The sequence below is a fragment of the Gracilinanus agilis genome, chromosome 1, assembly GCF_016433145.1.
Source record: "Gracilinanus agilis isolate LMUSP501 chromosome 1, AgileGrace, whole genome shotgun sequence".
Lineage (NCBI taxonomy): Eukaryota > Metazoa > Chordata > Mammalia > Didelphimorphia > Didelphidae > Gracilinanus > Gracilinanus agilis.
This window is the reverse complement of record NC_058130.1, coordinates 57,796,746-57,816,088: the sequence shown is the minus strand read 5'-3', so window position 1 is coordinate 57,816,088 and position 19,343 is coordinate 57,796,746. Positions and strand designations below refer to the sequence as shown.

Genomic DNA, 19,343 nt, shown 5'->3' with positions numbered 1-19,343 from the left:
ATGTAAGAAAGGGAAGGAGGGAGGGAGAGAGAGAAGGAAAGAAGGAAGGAAGGAAGGAAGGAAGGAAGGAAGGAAGGGATGGAGGGAGGGAGAAAGGAAGGAAGGAAGGAAGGAAGGAAGGAAGGAAGGAAGGAAGGAAGGATAGTTTTGATTTTTCTGTGTACTTGTTTTCTCCCAAGGGAAGATAAGCTTATTGATGGCAGGGGATTGTTCAATTTTTTTTCTTTATATCTCCAAAGTCTAGCCTCACACCTGATATATAGCAGGTGCTTAATAAATTCTTATTGAATGGAATTGGGGCAATGGCCTGTAAGCACAGGGAAGCTTCCTCTTGGCCCCCATCTTGGCCCTGCTTATCTCCTCATTCCTATTCCATCCTCAGTCATCTCAGACACCTCGGGCTCTAGAAAGCCCAGACCAAAGATCAAAGATGCCAGATTTGGGGTCTGACTCGATGATCCCCCATTCCCTGGTTATATGACTTTGGGCAAGTCATGTGAACATTTTTGGGTCTTAACATCCCCTTCTGCTGAAGGGGTTGAATGAAATTCCAGCCTAGAAGATCTGATTCTGTGATTCTAAGACTCCACAGAAGTGCAGCTCCTCTCTAGGCCCTGTAAGCCTCCTCGGTTCCAGCATTCTGACTGCTCTAAGTGAGCCCTGAAAAATTCAAGTTAGCAATTATAGAATAAGACACTGCGTGAGTGAGTAGCAAAGTAAAGATGACAGGTAGTCAATGTGGTAGGAATTCAGAGCAGGGAAAGATCCCTGTGGGCTGTGGTGATCAAGGAAGGCATCATAAGGAAGGCTGGACTGACTGCCTGGGGGAGGATCTCAAAGTCCTTTACCAAAAAAAAAAAAATAGCAGCTCCCATTATCACCCCATTTTACTGACAAAGAGACTGAGACTCAGGGAGGTAAAGAGCTGCCCTGAAAGCTGGGAGGTTTAGGTGCCCAACTTTCTGCTTCCCATGTAAGGTTCTGCCCTCTCTCCCTATACTATCTGGTGAGAGAGGATACCCCCCCCCTATTTCTTCTCCTTGGAAAGTCCTGATTGTCTGGGGAGGAGTTGAGCTCTGGTTTAAATTAGGTTTTAATCTGTTGAAACTAAAGCAAGAACCTCTCGCTTTATATTTTTATTTTCTGACCATAATTTCCTCCAGACAGCCATGCTAGGCAAAGCCTCCTCTTATCCTTCTCTTCATCTCCCTCCTTCACTGTACCCCAAAGTCAGACAGTGAGCCTGCACAGGACCCCGGGCTCCGGCCCTGGCTGCCAAGGAGTTCAGAGCTCCCACTGGCCGGAGCCCAGGGATTCCATCCTCTTGGGCTTGGATAGGGTGTACTGGACCTTGGAGAGGGCTGGCCCTTGCTCCCTCCTTCTCCTCACCCCCAGACTTTCCACAAACTTGACTGTCCAGGAATAAGTCCTAGTAACCCTGCTACCCACAAGAAAGGAGGGAGCCCCATATGACACCGTGGTGTCAGGGAAAGTTCCAGGAAGCCAGGATTTCACTGGTTTTTGCTCCATAATCACCTCTGAGCATCAGTTTTCCTATCTGTAAAATGGGGATCATCCCACTAAGCTTTGGAGGCCTGGGTTCAGATTCTGGCTCTGCATATTATTACCCCTGTTAACACTGAGTAAATCATTTCCTCTCTGGACTCGTTTTCTTATCAGTAAAATGTGGTATTTGGATCCATAAGGCTCCATCTTGCTTTAAGTCCTTTAGTCTTTATATTTATTTATTAGCAGCAGGGCTGGCCCTCCTCACAATTGTGATTTGGGCAGAGCTTAACTTCTTCCCAAGGTCCTTTGTGACACTCCTTAAAAAACTCTAGTTTTTGCCCTTCTTTCTAGAGGGCAAAAACCAAACATCTGGGGGCAGGTGGGTGGCTCAGTGGATTGAGAGCTGGACTGGAAGGTCCTGGGTTCAAATATGGCCTCAGACACTTTATTTCCCTTAACCCCCATTGCCTAGCCTTTACTGCTTTTGCCTTGGAATCAATAAATAGTATTGATTCGAAGATGGATGGTAAGGGTTTAAAAAAAAATTCTGAGCATTCAAGGCCCTTCATGTAATTAAATTAGAGAAACAGAATAGCAAATGGTGGGAATTTTGAGCTCCATCCCTGGATGATGGGAAAGCCTGGCATTCAAGGCCCTTCATGATCTGGGCCTATACTTGTCATTTACCATCTCCCTTTCCTTCAACCAGATTGGATGACTCAAGTTCCCAAAACTTCCTTCTCAACAATTCCAAGCCTATACTTATGCCTTCTGAACCTCCTTTGACCACCAGTTTGGAGGATCCTCAGAGAGGTGAAATGACTTGTCCAAAGTCACCCAGTAGAGCCCAGGTTAGGACCTTGGATTCTCTGACTCCAAATGCAGGGGTCTTTTAATTGTTCACATCGGGTCCTCCTTCTCCCCATCTCAGACTGTCAACATCCTGCCCAACCTTCAAGGGCCATCTTGGATTCTCCTCCCTCTTCTATGAAGCCTTCTCTGATCCTGTCTCTAAATTCATTTTTCTTTCTTCTCTGGGCTTCTTTGGCCATGGCATCTCATATGTCTCTTATACTCTTTGGACTAATCACAACTGGCATTTTTAAAGTGCTTCAAAGGCTCTCCAAGCACTTTACAAACATCTCATTTGATCCTCACAAATACCTTGCATAGTAGGTGATATTATTGTCTCAATTTACAGATGAGGAAACTGAGGCAAAAGAGGTTAAATGACTTGCCTAGGGTCACACAGCTCTCTGTGGTTATATTTGAACTCAGGTCTTCCTGACATCAGACCCAGCACTCTCTATCTACTCTACCACCAACTAACTGACTTTTCTATGTTATTTCATTTACACTTTATAAAACTGTGTAAGAAAGGTGCTGCTGAGTATTATCCCCATTTTATGGAGGAGTAAACTGAAGCTGTGAGGTTAAATGATTTTTCTGTAGTTACTGCACAGGTAGTGAGTCGCACAGCCAGGATTTGAACCCAATCAGTCACTAAGCATTTATTTAGTACCCATTGTGTACCATGCTCTGAAGATACCAGGACAAATACAAAACAGGACCTGCCCTCCAGGAGCTTATATTCTAGAGAATATTACATTCTGTATTCTCTGTTCTATAAGAACTCAGGCTCCCTGACTCCATACTAGGCACCCTTATTTATTGGACCTGTTACACACCACCAAAATGAAGGAAATAGGCACAGGACTAGGGTTAAGAGCTGATCATGGCTGGGGATTTTCCCTTCCCAAATGATGCTGCCATTTTTTTTAAATTTAAACATTTATTAATAATCATTTTTAACATGGTTACATGATTCATGCTCCTACTTTCCCCTTCGCCCCCCGCACTCCCCCCACCCATGGCCGATGCACATTTCCACTGGTTTTGTCATGTGTCCTTGATCAAGACCTATTTCCAAATTGTTGGTGGTTGCATTGGTGTGGTTGTTGCCATTTTTTTTTTTAAATCAGAGGTCTCAATGCCTTAAATTAGAGAAACAGAATAGCAAATGTTGGGAATTTTGAGCTCCATCCCTGGGTGATGGGAGGGAATCTTTTTTTCAGAAAAGGGACATTCTTTTTTTTTTTTCTTTTTAAATTTATTTATTTAATTAAGTTTGAATATTTTTCCATGGTTACATTATTCACGTTCTTTCCCTCCCCTCCCTCCTCCCCCCATAGCCTACACACAATTCCACTGGGTTTTACGTGTGTCACTGATCAAGACCTATTTCCATATTATTGATAGTTGCACTGGGGTGATCATTGCACTAGGGGAGTCTACATCCCCAATCATCCCCATCAACCCATGTGATAAAGTAGTTGTTTTTCTTCTGTGTTTCTACTCCCACAGTTCTTTCTCTGGGTGTGGATAGCACTTGAGAAAGGGACATTTTTTTTAAAACCCTTAACTTCCATCTTGGAGTCAATATTGTGTATTGGCTCCAAAGCAGAAGAGTGGTAAGGGCTAAGCAATGGGGGTCAAGTGACTTGCCCAGGGTCACACAGCTGGGAAGTGTCTGAGGCCAGATTTGAACCGAGGACCTCCCGTCTCTAGTCCTGGCTCTCAATCCACTGAGCTACCCAGCTGCCCCCCAGGAAAGGAACATTCTTAAGACCCTTCAGACATAACACGTCAGTGACCATTATCCCTGCCTGGATTCCTGTGCCTTCTGGGAGTCTTGGCCAGAGAGATGGCCAGAGATGACCACCCAGGGTGCCAGCCTATGGGACCACTAAGTGGTACTCTTGTGGTTAGGGAGGAGCCCAAGTTTCTGTTCCAAAGTAAATCTTGCTCTTAGTGACCCAGGCTCAAAGCCCGTGTAGTCTTGGATCTTTTCCTCCCTAGCCTCTGCCCACATATTCACTTGGGTGCTATGTGCTTGGAAGTATCTGCTGCATTCATCCTATCTCTCCCCTTGCCCTGGCACCCCCTTCCTATCGTTCAGATCCTCATTCTTTCTTCCTTGGACTCTTATAAGAACTTCCAAACTGTTCTTACCTATATCCATTCCATCCTTCTTACAGTTGCCAAAACTATCCTCTTTTTTTTTAAACCATTATCTTGTCTCATAATACTGGGTATTGGTTCCAAGGCAGAAGAGCAGTAAGGGCTAGGCAATGTGACTTTCCCAGGGCCACACAGCTAGGAAGTATCTGAGGTCAAATTTCAATCCAGATCTGGCTCTCTATCCACTGGGTCACTTAGTTGCCTCCAAAGTTCCCTTCTTAAAGCCCAGGTCTGACCCTGGCACTCCCATCCTCAAAATCTTTCAGAGGCTCCTCATTATAAAATAAAACAGAGGCAGCTTCTTACCTCAGCATGATTCAGTCTCCAGACCTGTGTCCAGCCAGCCTTTCCTTCCATCATTAGCTTCCTCTTTCCCTTCATGCATTTGACGTTCCAATCAGTCCAGACTCCTAGCTATTCCTTGATCTTGCCCTGCCTTCTCCCACCTCCATGCACGTATGCTTCCCACACCTGGAATCCATTTTCTGCTTCTCTTTGCTGATTGAAATCCTTTTACTTCAAAGCCATTCAAAGCTCAGCTCCATGAAGTATTTCCTGATTCTTCTCTCCATCCCCTATTATAGTTGTTGTTCAGTCATTTTCAGTCTTGTCTAATTCTTTGTGACACCATTTGGGGTTTTCTTGGCAAAAATACTGGAGTGGTTTGCCATTTCCTTCTTCTTTTACAGATGAGGAAACTGAGACAAACAGGGTGAAGTGACTTGCCCAGGGTAACACAGCTAGCAGTGCATAAAATCAGATTTAAACCCAGGGAGAGAAGTCTTCCTGACTTTAGGTCCAGCACTCTATCTACAGTACTGCCTTGCTGCCCAATTTAGATGAAAAGGATATCTGTCTCCTCAAATAATAATAACAATCAGAATTATTAGATTATTAGACTATAATTCTGATAAATATTAGAATAAAATAACCTGATAGAAATACTAATAACATAATTTTTTCATTTTATTTTTATTGTTGTGCAAAACACACTCCCAGATTGGTCATTGTTACAAAAGTAAATTTATATATAACCAACACCCCCAAATAAAACCATAAATACACTGATGTGAAAGATGACTCCAACAGATCTTTCTCTGGAGGTGAAGAGCCTTCCCTGTCATAAATCCTTCAGGATTATCCCAGACCAGTTCATTGCTGAGAGTAGCCCAAGTTTTTACCATTGGTCATTGTACAACATTGCTGTTACTGCATACAGTGTTCTCCTGGTTCTGCTTATTTCACTCTGCATCAGTTCCTACAGATCTTTCCAGCTTTTTCTGAAATCATCCTGCTTATCATTTCTTATAGCACCATAGTATTCCATCACCAACATGTATCACATTTTATAGCCATTCCCCTCTTGATGGACATACCCTCAATTTCCAATTCTTTGACACCACAAAAAGAGCTGCTATAAGGTCCTTTCAGCTTTTTTATGATCTCTTTGGGATAAAGATCCAGTAGTAGTCTTTATCCAGGATCAAAGGGTAGGCACAGTTTTATAGCTCTTTGGGCATAGTTCCAAATTGCCCTCTAGAATGGTTGGATCAGTTCACAACTCCACCAACAATGTATTAATGTCCCAATTTTGCCACATCCCCTCAAACATTTACCACTTTACTTTACTGTCACATTGGCCAATCTGATAGGTGTAAGGTGGTACCTCAGCATTGTTTTAATTTGCATTTCTCTAATTGAGAGTGATTTAGAACACTTTTTCACATGATTATTGATGGCTTTGATTTCTTCATCTGAAAATTGCGTATTCATATCCTTTAACCATTTGTCAATTAGGGAATGACTTGGATTATAAATCTGGCTTAGTTCTCAAAAAATGTGAAAAATTAGACCTTTATCAGAGACATTTGTTATGAATTTTCCCCCAGTTTGTTGGTTACATATAATTCTTCTAATGTTGGTTACATATAATTCTAATAACTAATTATTAGCAAATTAGAATTGATCTTCTAATCTTGGTTACATATAATTCTAATAATAACTAATTATTAGCAAATTAGATTGACAGAACTCTTTAAGGATTACAAAGCCTTTTACTTGCGTTATCTCATTTGATCCTTTTATCAAGACTATGAGGTAGGTAGTATCCCCATTATACAAATCAAGAAGCAGAGGTTAGGTGACTTGCCCAGGGTCACACAGCTAGTGAGTATCCTAGGAAGAATTTGGATTTAGGTCTTCTCAACTCCAAGTGTAGTGCTGTCCCTACTAGGACACCTTGCTGCCAAATTTCTTGTAGCACTTGGTCTGGATCTCCCTTTTGCTCTGATCCCATTTTACCTCCTGCTAATCAGTTAGTCAGTCAACAAACATTTATTAAACATTCACTACATGTTGGTCTCTGGGGATAGAGAGAAAAAAAAAACTCCTGTTCTCAAGGAGCTTGCATTCTATTTAATAAGTATGGACATATTCTATCATCCTTAATAGACTGGAAAGTCTTCCAAGCTAGGGACTGTTTGATCTTTGCATCCTGAGCACCAAGCTTTCTTGCACATATTAGGCACTCTCCCTCTTTTAATTAAATTCTTGCCTTCTGTTTTAGAATCATTAATAAATACCAGTTCTGAGGCAAGAAGAACAGTAAGTTAGGCAATTGGGTTAAGTGATATCCAGCGGCACACAGCTAGGAAATGTCTAAGACCAGATTTGAACCCAGGACTTCTCATCCCCAGGCTTGGCTCTCTCTCCACTGAATCACCCAGCTGCCCCTATAGTTAGCACTTTTATTAAATGTTTGTTGATTTTGAATTTTGAATAATAAAAAGACAGCATCCATTGAGTGCCAAAATGAGTACCATAGAAATTCAAGAGAATTCAGGAAGATTAATGGCATCCTGGGTAGTCAGGGAAGGCTTCCTGTAGAGGGGTGCCCATTTCTGATGAGTGACTGACTTGTGCTCCTGGTTGCAGATGGCCAGGGTGAAAGTGGCCGTGTGTGATCAGTATACAACCTGCACAGACTGCCTGGCAGCCGAGGATGCCTACTGTGGCTGGTGCGCCATGGAGACCAGGTAAGGCTCTTGCCAAGGCGTTCTGCCATTCCATACCCTTCTTCCCTCCTTCTCCTTCCTTCCCACCTCCCGTTGGACTGTGGGTCAGTCATTGGGAACTGGCACCAGAGGAGGAAGGGCTAGGTTGCCCATTGGTGCCCTAGAGGCGGGATATTTATGGGAAGTGAAGGTCTGTAAAAAGCTACAAAGAGACAAATTAAAGCTTGATAACAGGAAGAACTTCCTAGCAATTAGAGCTGCCCACAAGGGCATCACAGAGGCATAGATTTGTGTCTGGAAGGGAACTGGAAAGTCATCTATTCCAACCCCCTCATTTTCTGCATGAGAAAGCTTAAGGCAAGAGAGTTTAAAGTGGAAAGATCACTGGATTTTGGTCAGTATGCCATTTCTGCAGTTTACAATCTCTGTCACATTAATTAACCTCAGTTTCCTCATCTGTAAAATGAGGGAGATGGAGTAGATGGCCTCTGAAAGCCCTTCTAGCTCTCGTTTTATGATCCTCTAAGTGACTTACTCAAGGTCACACAAAAGGTAAGTGGCAGAGATAAGATTTGAGAGGAAGACTGGCTTAAAAGGTGGTACCAGTTCCTTTTATTGGAGGTCTTTAAGCAAAAGTTGGAAGACCACCTTCCAGGTGTATTGTAGTGGCTATTTTTGTTCTAGTATGGGATGGACTCGATGCCCTCCAAAGACACTGCGAGAACAGCTGCAAAGAAGGTGATGGGTATCATTTACCTAGACTAGACTACCAGAAACCAAGCACTTGCTAGAGCCTGGCAAAGTCCTCTAGTGGAAGAGCTGAAGAAATATGGGCTAGACACGAATGCATTTCACTGGATGTAGACTTGGTTGACTGGTTGGATCCAAAGCGTAATCTTGAATGGGTCAGAACCAATGACAACCTGGACCAAAGTGACTTGAGCCTGTGCTCGACCTGGTCCATGGCTTGGAAGAGGCAGAGATGCTGTGCTTGTCAAGTCTGCCCATGACACAAAGCTGGGAGGGCCGGCTAAGCCCCTGCGCCACAGAGCCAAGATTCCAAAGAATCTCCATAGACTAAAGCACAAGGATGAGTCGAGGGAGGCAGAAGGTACTAGGGCTAAGTGCCAAGTCTTGTGCACCTCAAGTTTTAAAGATCAGCTTTGGGAAAACAAGATGGGGGAGGCACGCTGAGATCGATGTTTCTCAGAAATGGATTGTGGGGATTTCGTCGATCATATTTTAGAAAGAACATTTGGGGAGGAAGCTGCGTGGCTCAGTGGATAGAAAGACAAGCCTAGAGATAGGAGATCCTGGGTTCAAATTCAGTCTCAGACACTGCCTAGCTGTGTGACCCAGGGGAAGTCATTTAACCCCCGATGTCCCACCCTGACCTCTCTTCTGCCTCAGAACTAATACACAGTATTGACTCTGAGACAGAAGGTAAGGGTTCAAAAAAAGACAGACCATGGAAGAGTGTCTGGAGGAGGACAACCAAGATGGTGAGTCAGGAACTGGGGGTATTTGGACTGGGGATGGGGGAGACTTAGGTGAACTAAGATAACCATTTGAAATATTCGAAGGGATGCCACATAGATGGAGGCACTTAGACTTGTTTTGCTAGAACCTGAAGTAATGGGTAGAAATTTGATGGAGGCAAATTTAGAATTGATGAGGAAGGGGGCAGCTGGGTGGCTCAGTGGATTGAGAGCCAGGACTAGAGATGGGAGATCCTCGGTTCAAATCTGGCCTCAGACACTTCCCAGCTGTGTGATCCTGGGCAAGTCACTTGACCCCCGTTGCCTACCCTTACCACTCTTCTGCCTTGGAGCCAATACACAGTATTGACTCCAAGATGGAAGGTGAGGGTTTAAAAAAAAAGAATTGATGAGGAAAGGGAAAATCTCTTACTGATTAGAGCTAACCCAGAGTAGAAGGGGCCACCCTGGGAGGCAGCAACTTCCCCATCTTTGGAGGGGCTTAAGCGAAGCTGGATAATTGCTTGTGGGGTATGTTGCAGAATATTTCCAGATGCCTGCTCTTTGCCCAGGGCTGTTCTTAGTTTGTTTTGAAGCAGTGATCTGGTGGCACTTTTTCTCTCTGTGATTCTGGGCAAATGGGAGGAGGAGTCTCCATTGGAGAGGACAGCAAGGGAAGATGCAAGGGAAGAGAGATGGTCCCGGAAAAGTCAAGTTTAAATTACAGCAGGGAGATGGGGCTAAAAGGAATGCTTGCAGGAGTGGTCCGGGTTCTAGGGGAGTTTGTTCAGGAAGAATGGCTATTCCGATTGGAAGCATCTAGTAGAGAACTGGGCAGGAGCAGAGTGGGCTCAGGCTTACAATGCCTAAGAAGTATTTCTCTCTCCCCACTTGTCTGCAGGTGCTCCCTCCAGCATGAGTGTGCCAACTCTACTCAACCCCATTTCTGGACCAGTGCCAGTGAGGGCATCCAGCGCTGCCCATCCATGACCATCCTGCCCTCGGAGATCAATATCCACAAGGCGTACTCAGTAAGTATGCGATGGGCAAGGAGTCGGGGAAGGCGGGAAGCAGGGAGCTGGGGAAGAGAAGATGGCGCCTACCAACTTACCGAGAGGTAGTGAGATGTATAATGGGTGGAGAACTAGACCCGGAGCCAGGAGGACCTGATTCAAATCTTGCCTTCTCTTGACCTATTTACTCACATGTAGAGTCAGTGAACTCGTTCCTTACAGTTCTAAATCACCGAACTCAGAATTCATGGTGCTTTCTTGGCTGAGAAACAACTAAGCCTGACCCCACAGAGTGGAGGCATAGTTTACTGGAATAAATACTAGATATAGAGTCAGAAAGGCTGTATTCAAATCCCAGCTCTGCCACTTGTGGTCTGAATGACTGTGAGCAAGTCACTTCCCTTCTCTAAAACACAGTCTTTACATCTATGAATTGAAGGAGCTGTGCTAGAAGACCTCTAAGGTCTCCTCCACCTCTAACGTTTATAAGCCTATGACCTGGGACTCTGGTGGCTTCAGGATGGATCAGAAGAGACAGGCTGACTGTGTCTGGAGGGCAGCTAGGCTTGGCAGGGTGGGCAGGTCATCAGGGCAAGTCCATATGAAGAAGCCCCAAACAGATACGTATTTAGGGTCCGGATGGTCTGATGGCGGGCAACAGGTGACTACGCCATCAGGTGGCTGGAGCAGAGTGTCAGGAGAGTCTGGCACAGGTAATAATAGGTGGCAGGTTCAAAAAGACCAATCGTAGTCTCTGATAATTCTGGCATTCCATTGGGGGGGCTGCCTATGGAGACTGGGGTTCAGGAGCAAGATTTCAGCTCCAGTTCCCCAGCCAGCATCCCATTTACTGGAACTAGGTTTAAGTGGGAGACTTGATTGCCAGGGAATAAAGCAAGGATCTGGTTCCTGGAACCAATCAGACATGAGCCATACAGCAGGACCAGCACTAAGGCGGAGAATGCCTGGTCCTCGTGTCCTTAGCCCAGTGACTCTAATATGCCCCCTATCAACAGGTGATCCTAGAACCAGAGTCTGAGATGGGGCTAAGCCAAACTAGGCATTAAAAGTAACATTTCATGAACATCACACTCCCCATCACTGTGATCCTTTGGGTCAGTAAATGCTTCATAATTTTTACAGCCCTTTGTTAAATGCATTTCATTATTATCTCATTTCATCTTCGCAAGAACTTTGTGAGGAGTTATCATACCCATTTGACAGATGAGAAAACTGAGACCCAGAGAAGTCAAGACTTGCCCATAATCACACAAGAGTGTGTTCCCTTTAGAGAACATGGGACAGGCCAAGGAGAAGACCCTAAGGTTTGAAAGGGAAGGAGACCTTCTAGGTCATATAGTCCAGCCCTCTCATTTTACAGATGAAGATACTGAGACCCAGAAACATGAAGGAACATGCCCGTGATCCTATCTGTGTGTATGTATATGCATAAATATAAATGTATGTATAAATATATTTTAAAAATTATATATATATATAGTGGCAGAGCCTGGATCTGATTCCAATCCAGGACTCCTTCCGCCATTCCTTGCCACCTATAAAAGCAGTTTCTGGCACTAGAGCAAGGCCTCATGGTTCCTCACTGCTGCCCATGGGCATGGACCCATCCTAGGGCCAGCACAGAACTTCCCAGGCTTCTCTTTTGTGACTGAGGATAATGACCCCTGGAGCCCCGGTGGCCTCGGGGAGCCCTGGTGGTTTGACTTGGCTTGGAAGCCATGCTGAGGGTCTGGCTGTGTTCCCAAGGAACAACCATTCTCTCACTGAAACCTGCTTGAAGCAGGGAGAGGGACAGGCGGGCATTTCCCCCAGACCACCGCCGGGCTGATGGGGGAGGACCCAGGCACCATGGACAGCCCCCCTCCAAAGTCCTAGCATTCCTGGCAGTTTTTTTCCCTTTCTTTTCTTTTTTGGGAGCCCAGAAATGTAGGAGTCAATATTTGCAAAACCGCCAAATGCCAACCTGCTATTTTGCATTCAAAGAACAGATGATTCTCCCAAAGCTGCTGCCGGGTGATACTTTTCTTGCTCCCCCCCAGTGAGTAAGGGGCGGCTCCTCAGCTCTCACCGTACCGCTGAAAAGCTCCCTCTCCGAGGGAGACCCGTCTGTACCCACTAGGCAGGGGCTGCTTCGTATTTAGGCAGTGGCAGTCAAAAGCGAACAAAAGGACATTTTTTAAGTGACTCAAGGCTGGGAAGTCCCAAGAACCGAGCGGTCTCAGCCCTCACAGCTCCACGACTCCGGGCAGAGGACTTCCCCTGGCATCGCCCTGACTAGCGACAGGGGCCCCGAAGTCTTGTCTCCTCTCTTCCTTCTGGGGACTTCAGGTTTCTCTTCTGTAAATGGAGGCACTGGATCTAGATGTCTTCCTGCCATCTCCTGTGTAGCCTCATTGTGGGACAAAGATAAACCCAGAGTCTGGAAGGAGAGCCTTGGGAATGCTGGGCTTTCTTGGAGATCCCCAAACTGAAATGCCCAGCTTTGGGCATGGTCCTGTGGAGGATTCTGATGGTTCCACCCAACACCAAATGGCCTAGCATTGGAGAATGATGATTTTCTATAGTAGGTAGAGCCTGGAAAACCTAGGTTCAAATCCTGCTTCAGACACTTAACTAAAGATGTGGCTTTGGGCAAATTCACATAACCTTTCTGGGCATCAGTTTCTTCATCTATAAAATGGAGAGATTTTACTCCACATCAGAGGTACCTCCTGGCTCTAAATCTGTGATCTCGTGACTAAGGATGAACTTTTCTAAAAGTGGAAGGACTCTAGGGGCCATTGAGTGACTCAATCTAGACCCAGAGAGACTTGGGTTCAAATTTGGCCTCAGATACTTCCTAGCCGTGTGGCCCTGGACAAGTCACTTAACCCCCATTATCTAGCCTTATTGCTCTTCTGACTTGAAACCAACACCCAGTATTGGTTCTAAGATGGAAGGTAAGGGTTTAAAAAAAAAAGAGAGAGAGAGGGTGACCCCTAGGTGATAAATCTATTTGGTCATGGCAATTGATGGAAACTGTCCACAAAATTATATAAGGCTTGAAGATCAACAGAGTTTTTGCTAATAGCTGGTCTGGCTCACTGCCCTCGAATCTCAGAGGGTCCTTTGAACTGAGTCCACTTAGCCCCGGTCTGCTGGCTTAGCCCCCTCGGAGGGGATGGATTCTTTATGAGTTCTGGGTCACTCCCTCTGCCCCACAAGAGTGGGAAATCATGCTGGTGCTGAAACAGGCGAAATTAGTCTAGAATTTGGGGCTTGATGCATTTGCATTTGCTTATGGTCCAACAATAATAATGATTCAGGCTTACTTGTGTGCAGCTTTAAGATTTCCAGAGTGCTTTTGCTGTGGCTTCTTTGTAGGTAGATAGCTTTGTTCTCCCCTTAGTTCCTGACACACAATAGGCACTCAACTGAGAATGGACTGGGGGTAGCTGGGTGTCTCAATGGATTGCGAGCCAAGTCTAGAGACGGGAGATCCTGGGTTGAAATCCAGCCTCAGACACTTCCTAGCTGTGTGACCCTGGAACAGTCACTTAACCCCCATCGCCTACCCTTACCGCTCTTCTGCCTTGGAGCCAACACACAGTATTGACTCCAAGATGGAAGGTAAGGGTTAAAAAAAAAAAGGTGTGTTTGTGACTTGGTGAGAAGGGAAAGGATGTGTCCCCAGTCCCAAAGCTAGTAAATGTTAGAGAGAGAATCTGCCCCCGGATCTGTGCTGAATCGCATTCCACCATATACATTGTGTCTCAGAAGATCTTGGAATTGGGAAGGACCTTAGAGGTCATTTTGTCCAATCCTTTACCCGATCCACAAATTCCGGCTAATCTCCTGGGAAATGAAGACGCTTGAAGTACCCAGAGCCTTATTCGAATGCTATATTTGGGGCTGCATCCCAAACTGGATTGTTTTGTAGAGGCCCCTTTTTGTAGTTCGGAATAAACTAGTATCATTATTATCATTATTATTATTATTAGTGCTTCATTAAAGCCCAAATGTCATTGGGAAGAGAGTAGAGAATGGGTCTTCCATGGGGAATTTGAACATCATATTAGGCTCATTTATTACTCTGATAACTATAGTAGTGTTGACTAATGAGGCTTGTTAGGGCTTTTTTGGTCTTGGATGGGATTGCCAACAGCCCTGCCTTATATGGACTCCAACTCCGTAGGGAGCCGTGTGACATACTAAGCGTTTCAGTCCTGTGAGATAGGCCGTCTGGGTTTTATTATCCCTTCTTGTTGGAGGAAGAAACAAGCCCAGGGAAATGAAATGACTCAGGGATGAGAAGGCTGCACAGTGACCCTGCCAGAGTCTGTCTTCCATTGGCCATTTCAAAGATGGCAGCCGGAGGCTCAAGAAGGACTGGTTGGCTTATGCTTCAGTGGAATGAAGTATAAGATTATGGTACCGGAGTGGAGAGAAGCAGCAAACCAAGGGCTGGACTTCTCTCCTAGCTGTGGGCTTAGTGAGAAGGGAATGGAACGGGCCCATCGTTTGGGAGCTCTTTGAGGGCAGGGGCCGTCTCTTCCCTCTTTCTGCATTCCTAACGTTTAGGACGTTGCCTGGCATGTCATAGGCTCTTAATGAATGTTTATTGGCTGAGTGGGAAGAGTGGAAATTAGGAGAAAATAGTTTCCCTTTTTTCCTCTCCTCATTCATCTGATGCTCCTAATTCCCTAGAGTTTGCCTCGGGGGCCTCCATCCAGAGTTGGGGAGGCCGGTGCACTGGAAAGATGAGGAAGGAGCCACTGCTCACCTGTTTGCCTGATGTATTTCCAGGGTATGATCATCCAAATCAGCGGGAACATGCCCAGTCTGAGTGGGATGGAGATGGCCTGTGACTATGGGAATGGCATCCACACTGTGGCCAGGGTCCCTGGCCAAGACTTCAGCCACCAGATCGCTTTCTGCAACTTCCTTCCGAGGGACAAGTATCCTGAATTTCCATCAGACCAAGGTAAGATTCAGAAGACGTCAATCAACCAGCTAGTCTTTACTGGCAACCTTTAACTGTGTGCCCAGCCAGGCAAACCATAGTGGGGAAGATAATAATAATAATAACAAATAATAATAATGCTAGAGTTACCTAGCACAGTGATTCCCAAAGTGGGCCCTACCACCCCCTGGTGGGTGCTGCAGAGATCCAGGGGGGCAGTGATGGCCACAGGTGCATTTATCTTTCCTATTAATTGCTATAAAATTTAAAAAAAATAAATTTCCAGGGGGCTAAGGAATATTTTTTCTGGAAAGGGGGCGGTAGGCCAAAAAAGTCTGGGAACCACTGATCTAGCACTTGGTATGGGCCAGACACTGTGCTAAGTGCTTTCCAAATATCTCATTTGTTCCTCACAACAACCCTGAAAGGTACTTACTATTATTATCCCTTTTTTACACCTGAGGAAACAGAGGTTAAGTATCTTGCCCAGGATCACGCAACTTGAAAGTATCCAAAGCTAGATTTGAATTCAAGTCTTCCTAACTCTAGAGCCAACACTCCCCTAAACAACGAAAGAGGATAGGTCCTGGACCTCAGGGAGGTTATTTGTCGTATCTGGGCTACTTCTGCCTTGTACAGGGAGCCTTTCACTAGTAAATAATACAATGCAGGGGGCAGCCAGGTGGCTCAGTGGATTGGGAGTCAGACCCAGAGACAGGAGGTCCTGGGTTCAAATTTGACCTCAGACACTTCCTAGATATGTGACCCTGGACAAGTCTCCTCACCCCCATTGTCTAACCTTTACCACTTTTCTGCCTTGAACCAATATCCAGTATTGATTCTAAGATGGAAGGTAAGGGTTTAAAAAATAATAATAATACAACGCACTTGGTTCAAAACAAAGCATTTAAGGAAACATCATAAGGAAAATAGCAAGAGACTATTCCCTCCCACTCCCTAATAAACTAGGGGCACACTATCCCACAGATATATAATAGCACTGGGAAGAGTACACATACTTTAGGAATCGGTATAGAGGAGCACACACATAGGAAACCCACGTAGAAGGACAATTTCCAGCTAAGATGCCACAGGACCACTAATGTCTACTAGTGTTACTTCTGCAGGTCTTACTTTTATGGTGGAGAGTCTCTGCCAGGCTTTATTCCTCACTAGATTTATTTGGGGATCCCCAGGTTAATGGTCGCATGGCACTTCTGGTCTCATTACATACGACAAATAACCTCCCTGAGGTCCAGGACCTATCCTCTTTCGTTGTTTAGGGGAGTATTGGCTCTAGAGTTAGGAAGGCTTGAATTCAAATCTAGCTTTAGATACTTCCAAGCTTCTGGGCTTTATCTTTTCAAGGTGCCTGTAGACTCTGTTGGCTCCAGTCCTCTAAAATGTAATGACTAGAAAGCCTCCCCTTGGTGAGGTTGGGCTGTTAGCTCTTTAGTGATAGATGAGATTTGATCTTCTAAGTTCAGCACCCACTCCATTTCATCATATTGTCTCAGATAGACTTTTGTAATCTACCTCAAATCTTTGTTCTAAATTCCTGCCTTTATTATCTATTGGTGGCCAGAAAAAAAAGCCTTGGAGTTGTCCTATTATAAGTTAAGAGCACCCACAAGGCACAGTGGATAGACCACCTGGCCTGAAATCAGGAAGGCTCATCTTCCTGAGTTCAAATCTGGCCTCAGACATTTAAGAGCTAGGTGACTCTAGGAAAGTCACTTAACCCTGTTTGCCTCAGTTTGTCATCTGGCAAATGAGCTAGAGATGGAAATGGCAAACCATTCCAGTATCTTTGTCAAGAAAACCCCAAATGGGCCCTGAAGAGTCAGACATGACTGAACAACTGAACAACAAAATTATAAATTATCTAAAAGTGGCAATAGGGAACAATTAGGAAATATGAAAAACAGAAAATACTTATTGAGCTAAGTACTTCAGGAGATATAATTACAAGATTTCAGAGTTGAAACGGGCCTCAGAGGCCATCTAATCCAACTTGTACTTGACCAAGAATCCTATCTACAATATCCCTGGCAAATGGTTATCTAATCTTTGCTTAAATACCTTGAATAGGGGGCAGCTGGGTAGCTCAGTGGATTGAGAGTCAGGCCTAGAGATGGGAGGTCCTAGGTTCAAACCTGACCTCAGACACTTCCCAGCTGTGTGACCCTGGGCAAGTCACTTAACCCCCATTGCCCACCCTTACCACTCTTCCACCTATGAGCCAATACACAGAAGTTAAGAGTTTAAAAAAAATAAAAAAAAAATACCTTGAATGATATGAAGCTTACTACCTCCTGAGGTTACCCGTTTTACTTTGGGGCAACTTGGACTTTTCTGTTCTGTGTCCTGTGATTAAACAAAACAAGTTTAGTCACTCTTCTACGTGACAGCCCTTTAGAGACTTGCAAACAGTTATCAAATTACCCCTCTCCCTGGACTCCCCGAATACCCCGAGTTTTCTCATTCTGATCCTCATGAGACAAAAAGTCCTGGGCCTTTGCCACCCCAGCTGCCTTCCTTTGGACACTCATCAGCTTGTCAATGTAATTCCTAAAATACAATGCCCAGGATTGAATACAATGATTAGGAAAGACTCTAAGTAGGGCAGAATATAGTGGGATTATTACCTGCTCTGCTAGTGGGGCCCAAGATGGAATTGTCTTATTTTTGAATACTGTAATCATACTGTTGACTCATACTGAGTTTGCAGTTCACTAAACCCCTCAAATATTTTTTGCTGTCTAGCCATTCCTTCTCCATCTTGAACTTGTAACTTTATTTTTAAAATTCATGAATAAGACTTGCATAAACATTTTCCTATGAAATTTTTATTAGATTAAGCCTGTTGAGATCTTTTTCTGGTCTTAACTGTCTTTCTAACACATCAGTTTTGATCCCAGCTTTGTATCATCCTCAGATTTAATAAGCATTTATTTCTCCAGGTCATTGATAAAAATATTAAATGGTACATGGCCACAGACAGATCCCTGCGGTACAGTACTAGAGACCTTGCTATAATCATGTATAAGATACCTTCCTGGAGTCAGCTAGATTTAGCTAGTCAGTGGATTTAGAGCCAGGCCTAGGGATGGGAATCCTAGATTCAAATCTGGCCTCAGATGTTTACGAGCTGTATGACCCTGAACAAATCATGTAATCTCCATTACCTAGCTCTTACTGCCTTGGAACCCAAACACAGTATTGATTCTAAGATAGAAGGTAAACATTTATTTTTTTTAAAGATACCTTTATGCTTTATATATGTATAGTGCCTCAGAGTTTCTCATCCATTATTTAATCCTTAGTCTAGTAAAGTCAGTCCATTGGAAATCATTATCTTTATTTTACAGATGAGACAACAGGGTCTCAGAAAGATGAGATGATTTGCACAAATTCATGCAACTAATTGGGAATGGGTGCTGAGGAGAAACTAGAACCCAGAGCACAGAGCTTTCCCTTCTTAAACCTGCTTCTCCTTCTGACTTCACTATTTCAGTCAATTATACCACCATTCACCCCGTATTCCATGCTTGAAATCTTGTCGTTATTGATTTTTTCCTCTCCTTCACCTTTTATGTCCCTTATAGCCTTAGCTTTCTTTATTTTCCCTGACACCTCGAAGTTCTTGTCTTCCTCTCTTAATTATTTCCTATTTATCTTGTATATAGCTTTATCAATCAACCATTCAAATTTTATTAAGCACCTATTAAGTGCCAGGTGCTGTCCTTAGTGCTGTTTGTACGTAATTGGCTGGGCTATTTATACATAATTATTTATGTTGTTTATGTGCTGTCTCCTCCCCCCCCCCCCATTAGATTGTGAGCTCCTTGAGGGCAGGGACAGTCTTTTGTTTCTCTTTGTATCCTTAGGACTTAACAAAATGCTTAGTACATAGTAGGCAATAAATTTTGATTGATCAATTAAGTTACTAAGAATTAATTAATTTAATTCTCATCACTGTTCTCTTCTTTATTCCTGCTGCTATCATTCTAGACCTTTTCACATTTACCCTTCTCTCTTCTAATCCATTCTTCATAAGAATGATCAAACATACATCTGGTCATATTGCTCCTTTGCTCCAAAATCTTTCAAAGGCATCTGAATGTCTACTGAGGAAAATTCAGATTCCTTTTCCTAACATCTAAGGTCCTCTACAATATGGCACCACTCCACTTTTGCAACCCTATATGCTTTATTGCCCCCTACAATCTTCCCCCTTGCCGCTCCATCTCCCATCTCTCTGCCTTTGCATATCTCTTATGCCTGGTATTTTTTTTAAGAATATTTTTCCATGGTTCCATGATTCATGTTCTTCCTCCTCCCC

At 44.2% G+C, this 19,343-nt stretch overlaps 1 protein-coding gene across 1 annotated transcript in view; it reads left to right on the top strand.

Moving 5' to 3' along the window:
- Positions 1-19,343, top strand: part of PLXND1 (plexin D1) — a 235,474-nt gene that overhangs the window by 68,978 nt on the left and 147,153 nt on the right. The window contains exons 4-6 of the mRNA XM_044676038.1: positions 7,465-7,565; positions 9,924-10,053; positions 14,842-15,019. Of these exons, the coding sequence (XP_044531973.1) occupies positions 7,465-7,565; positions 9,924-10,053; positions 14,842-15,019 (409 nt within the window). The remainder of the gene's footprint in view (positions 1-7,464; positions 7,566-9,923; positions 10,054-14,841; positions 15,020-19,343) is intronic.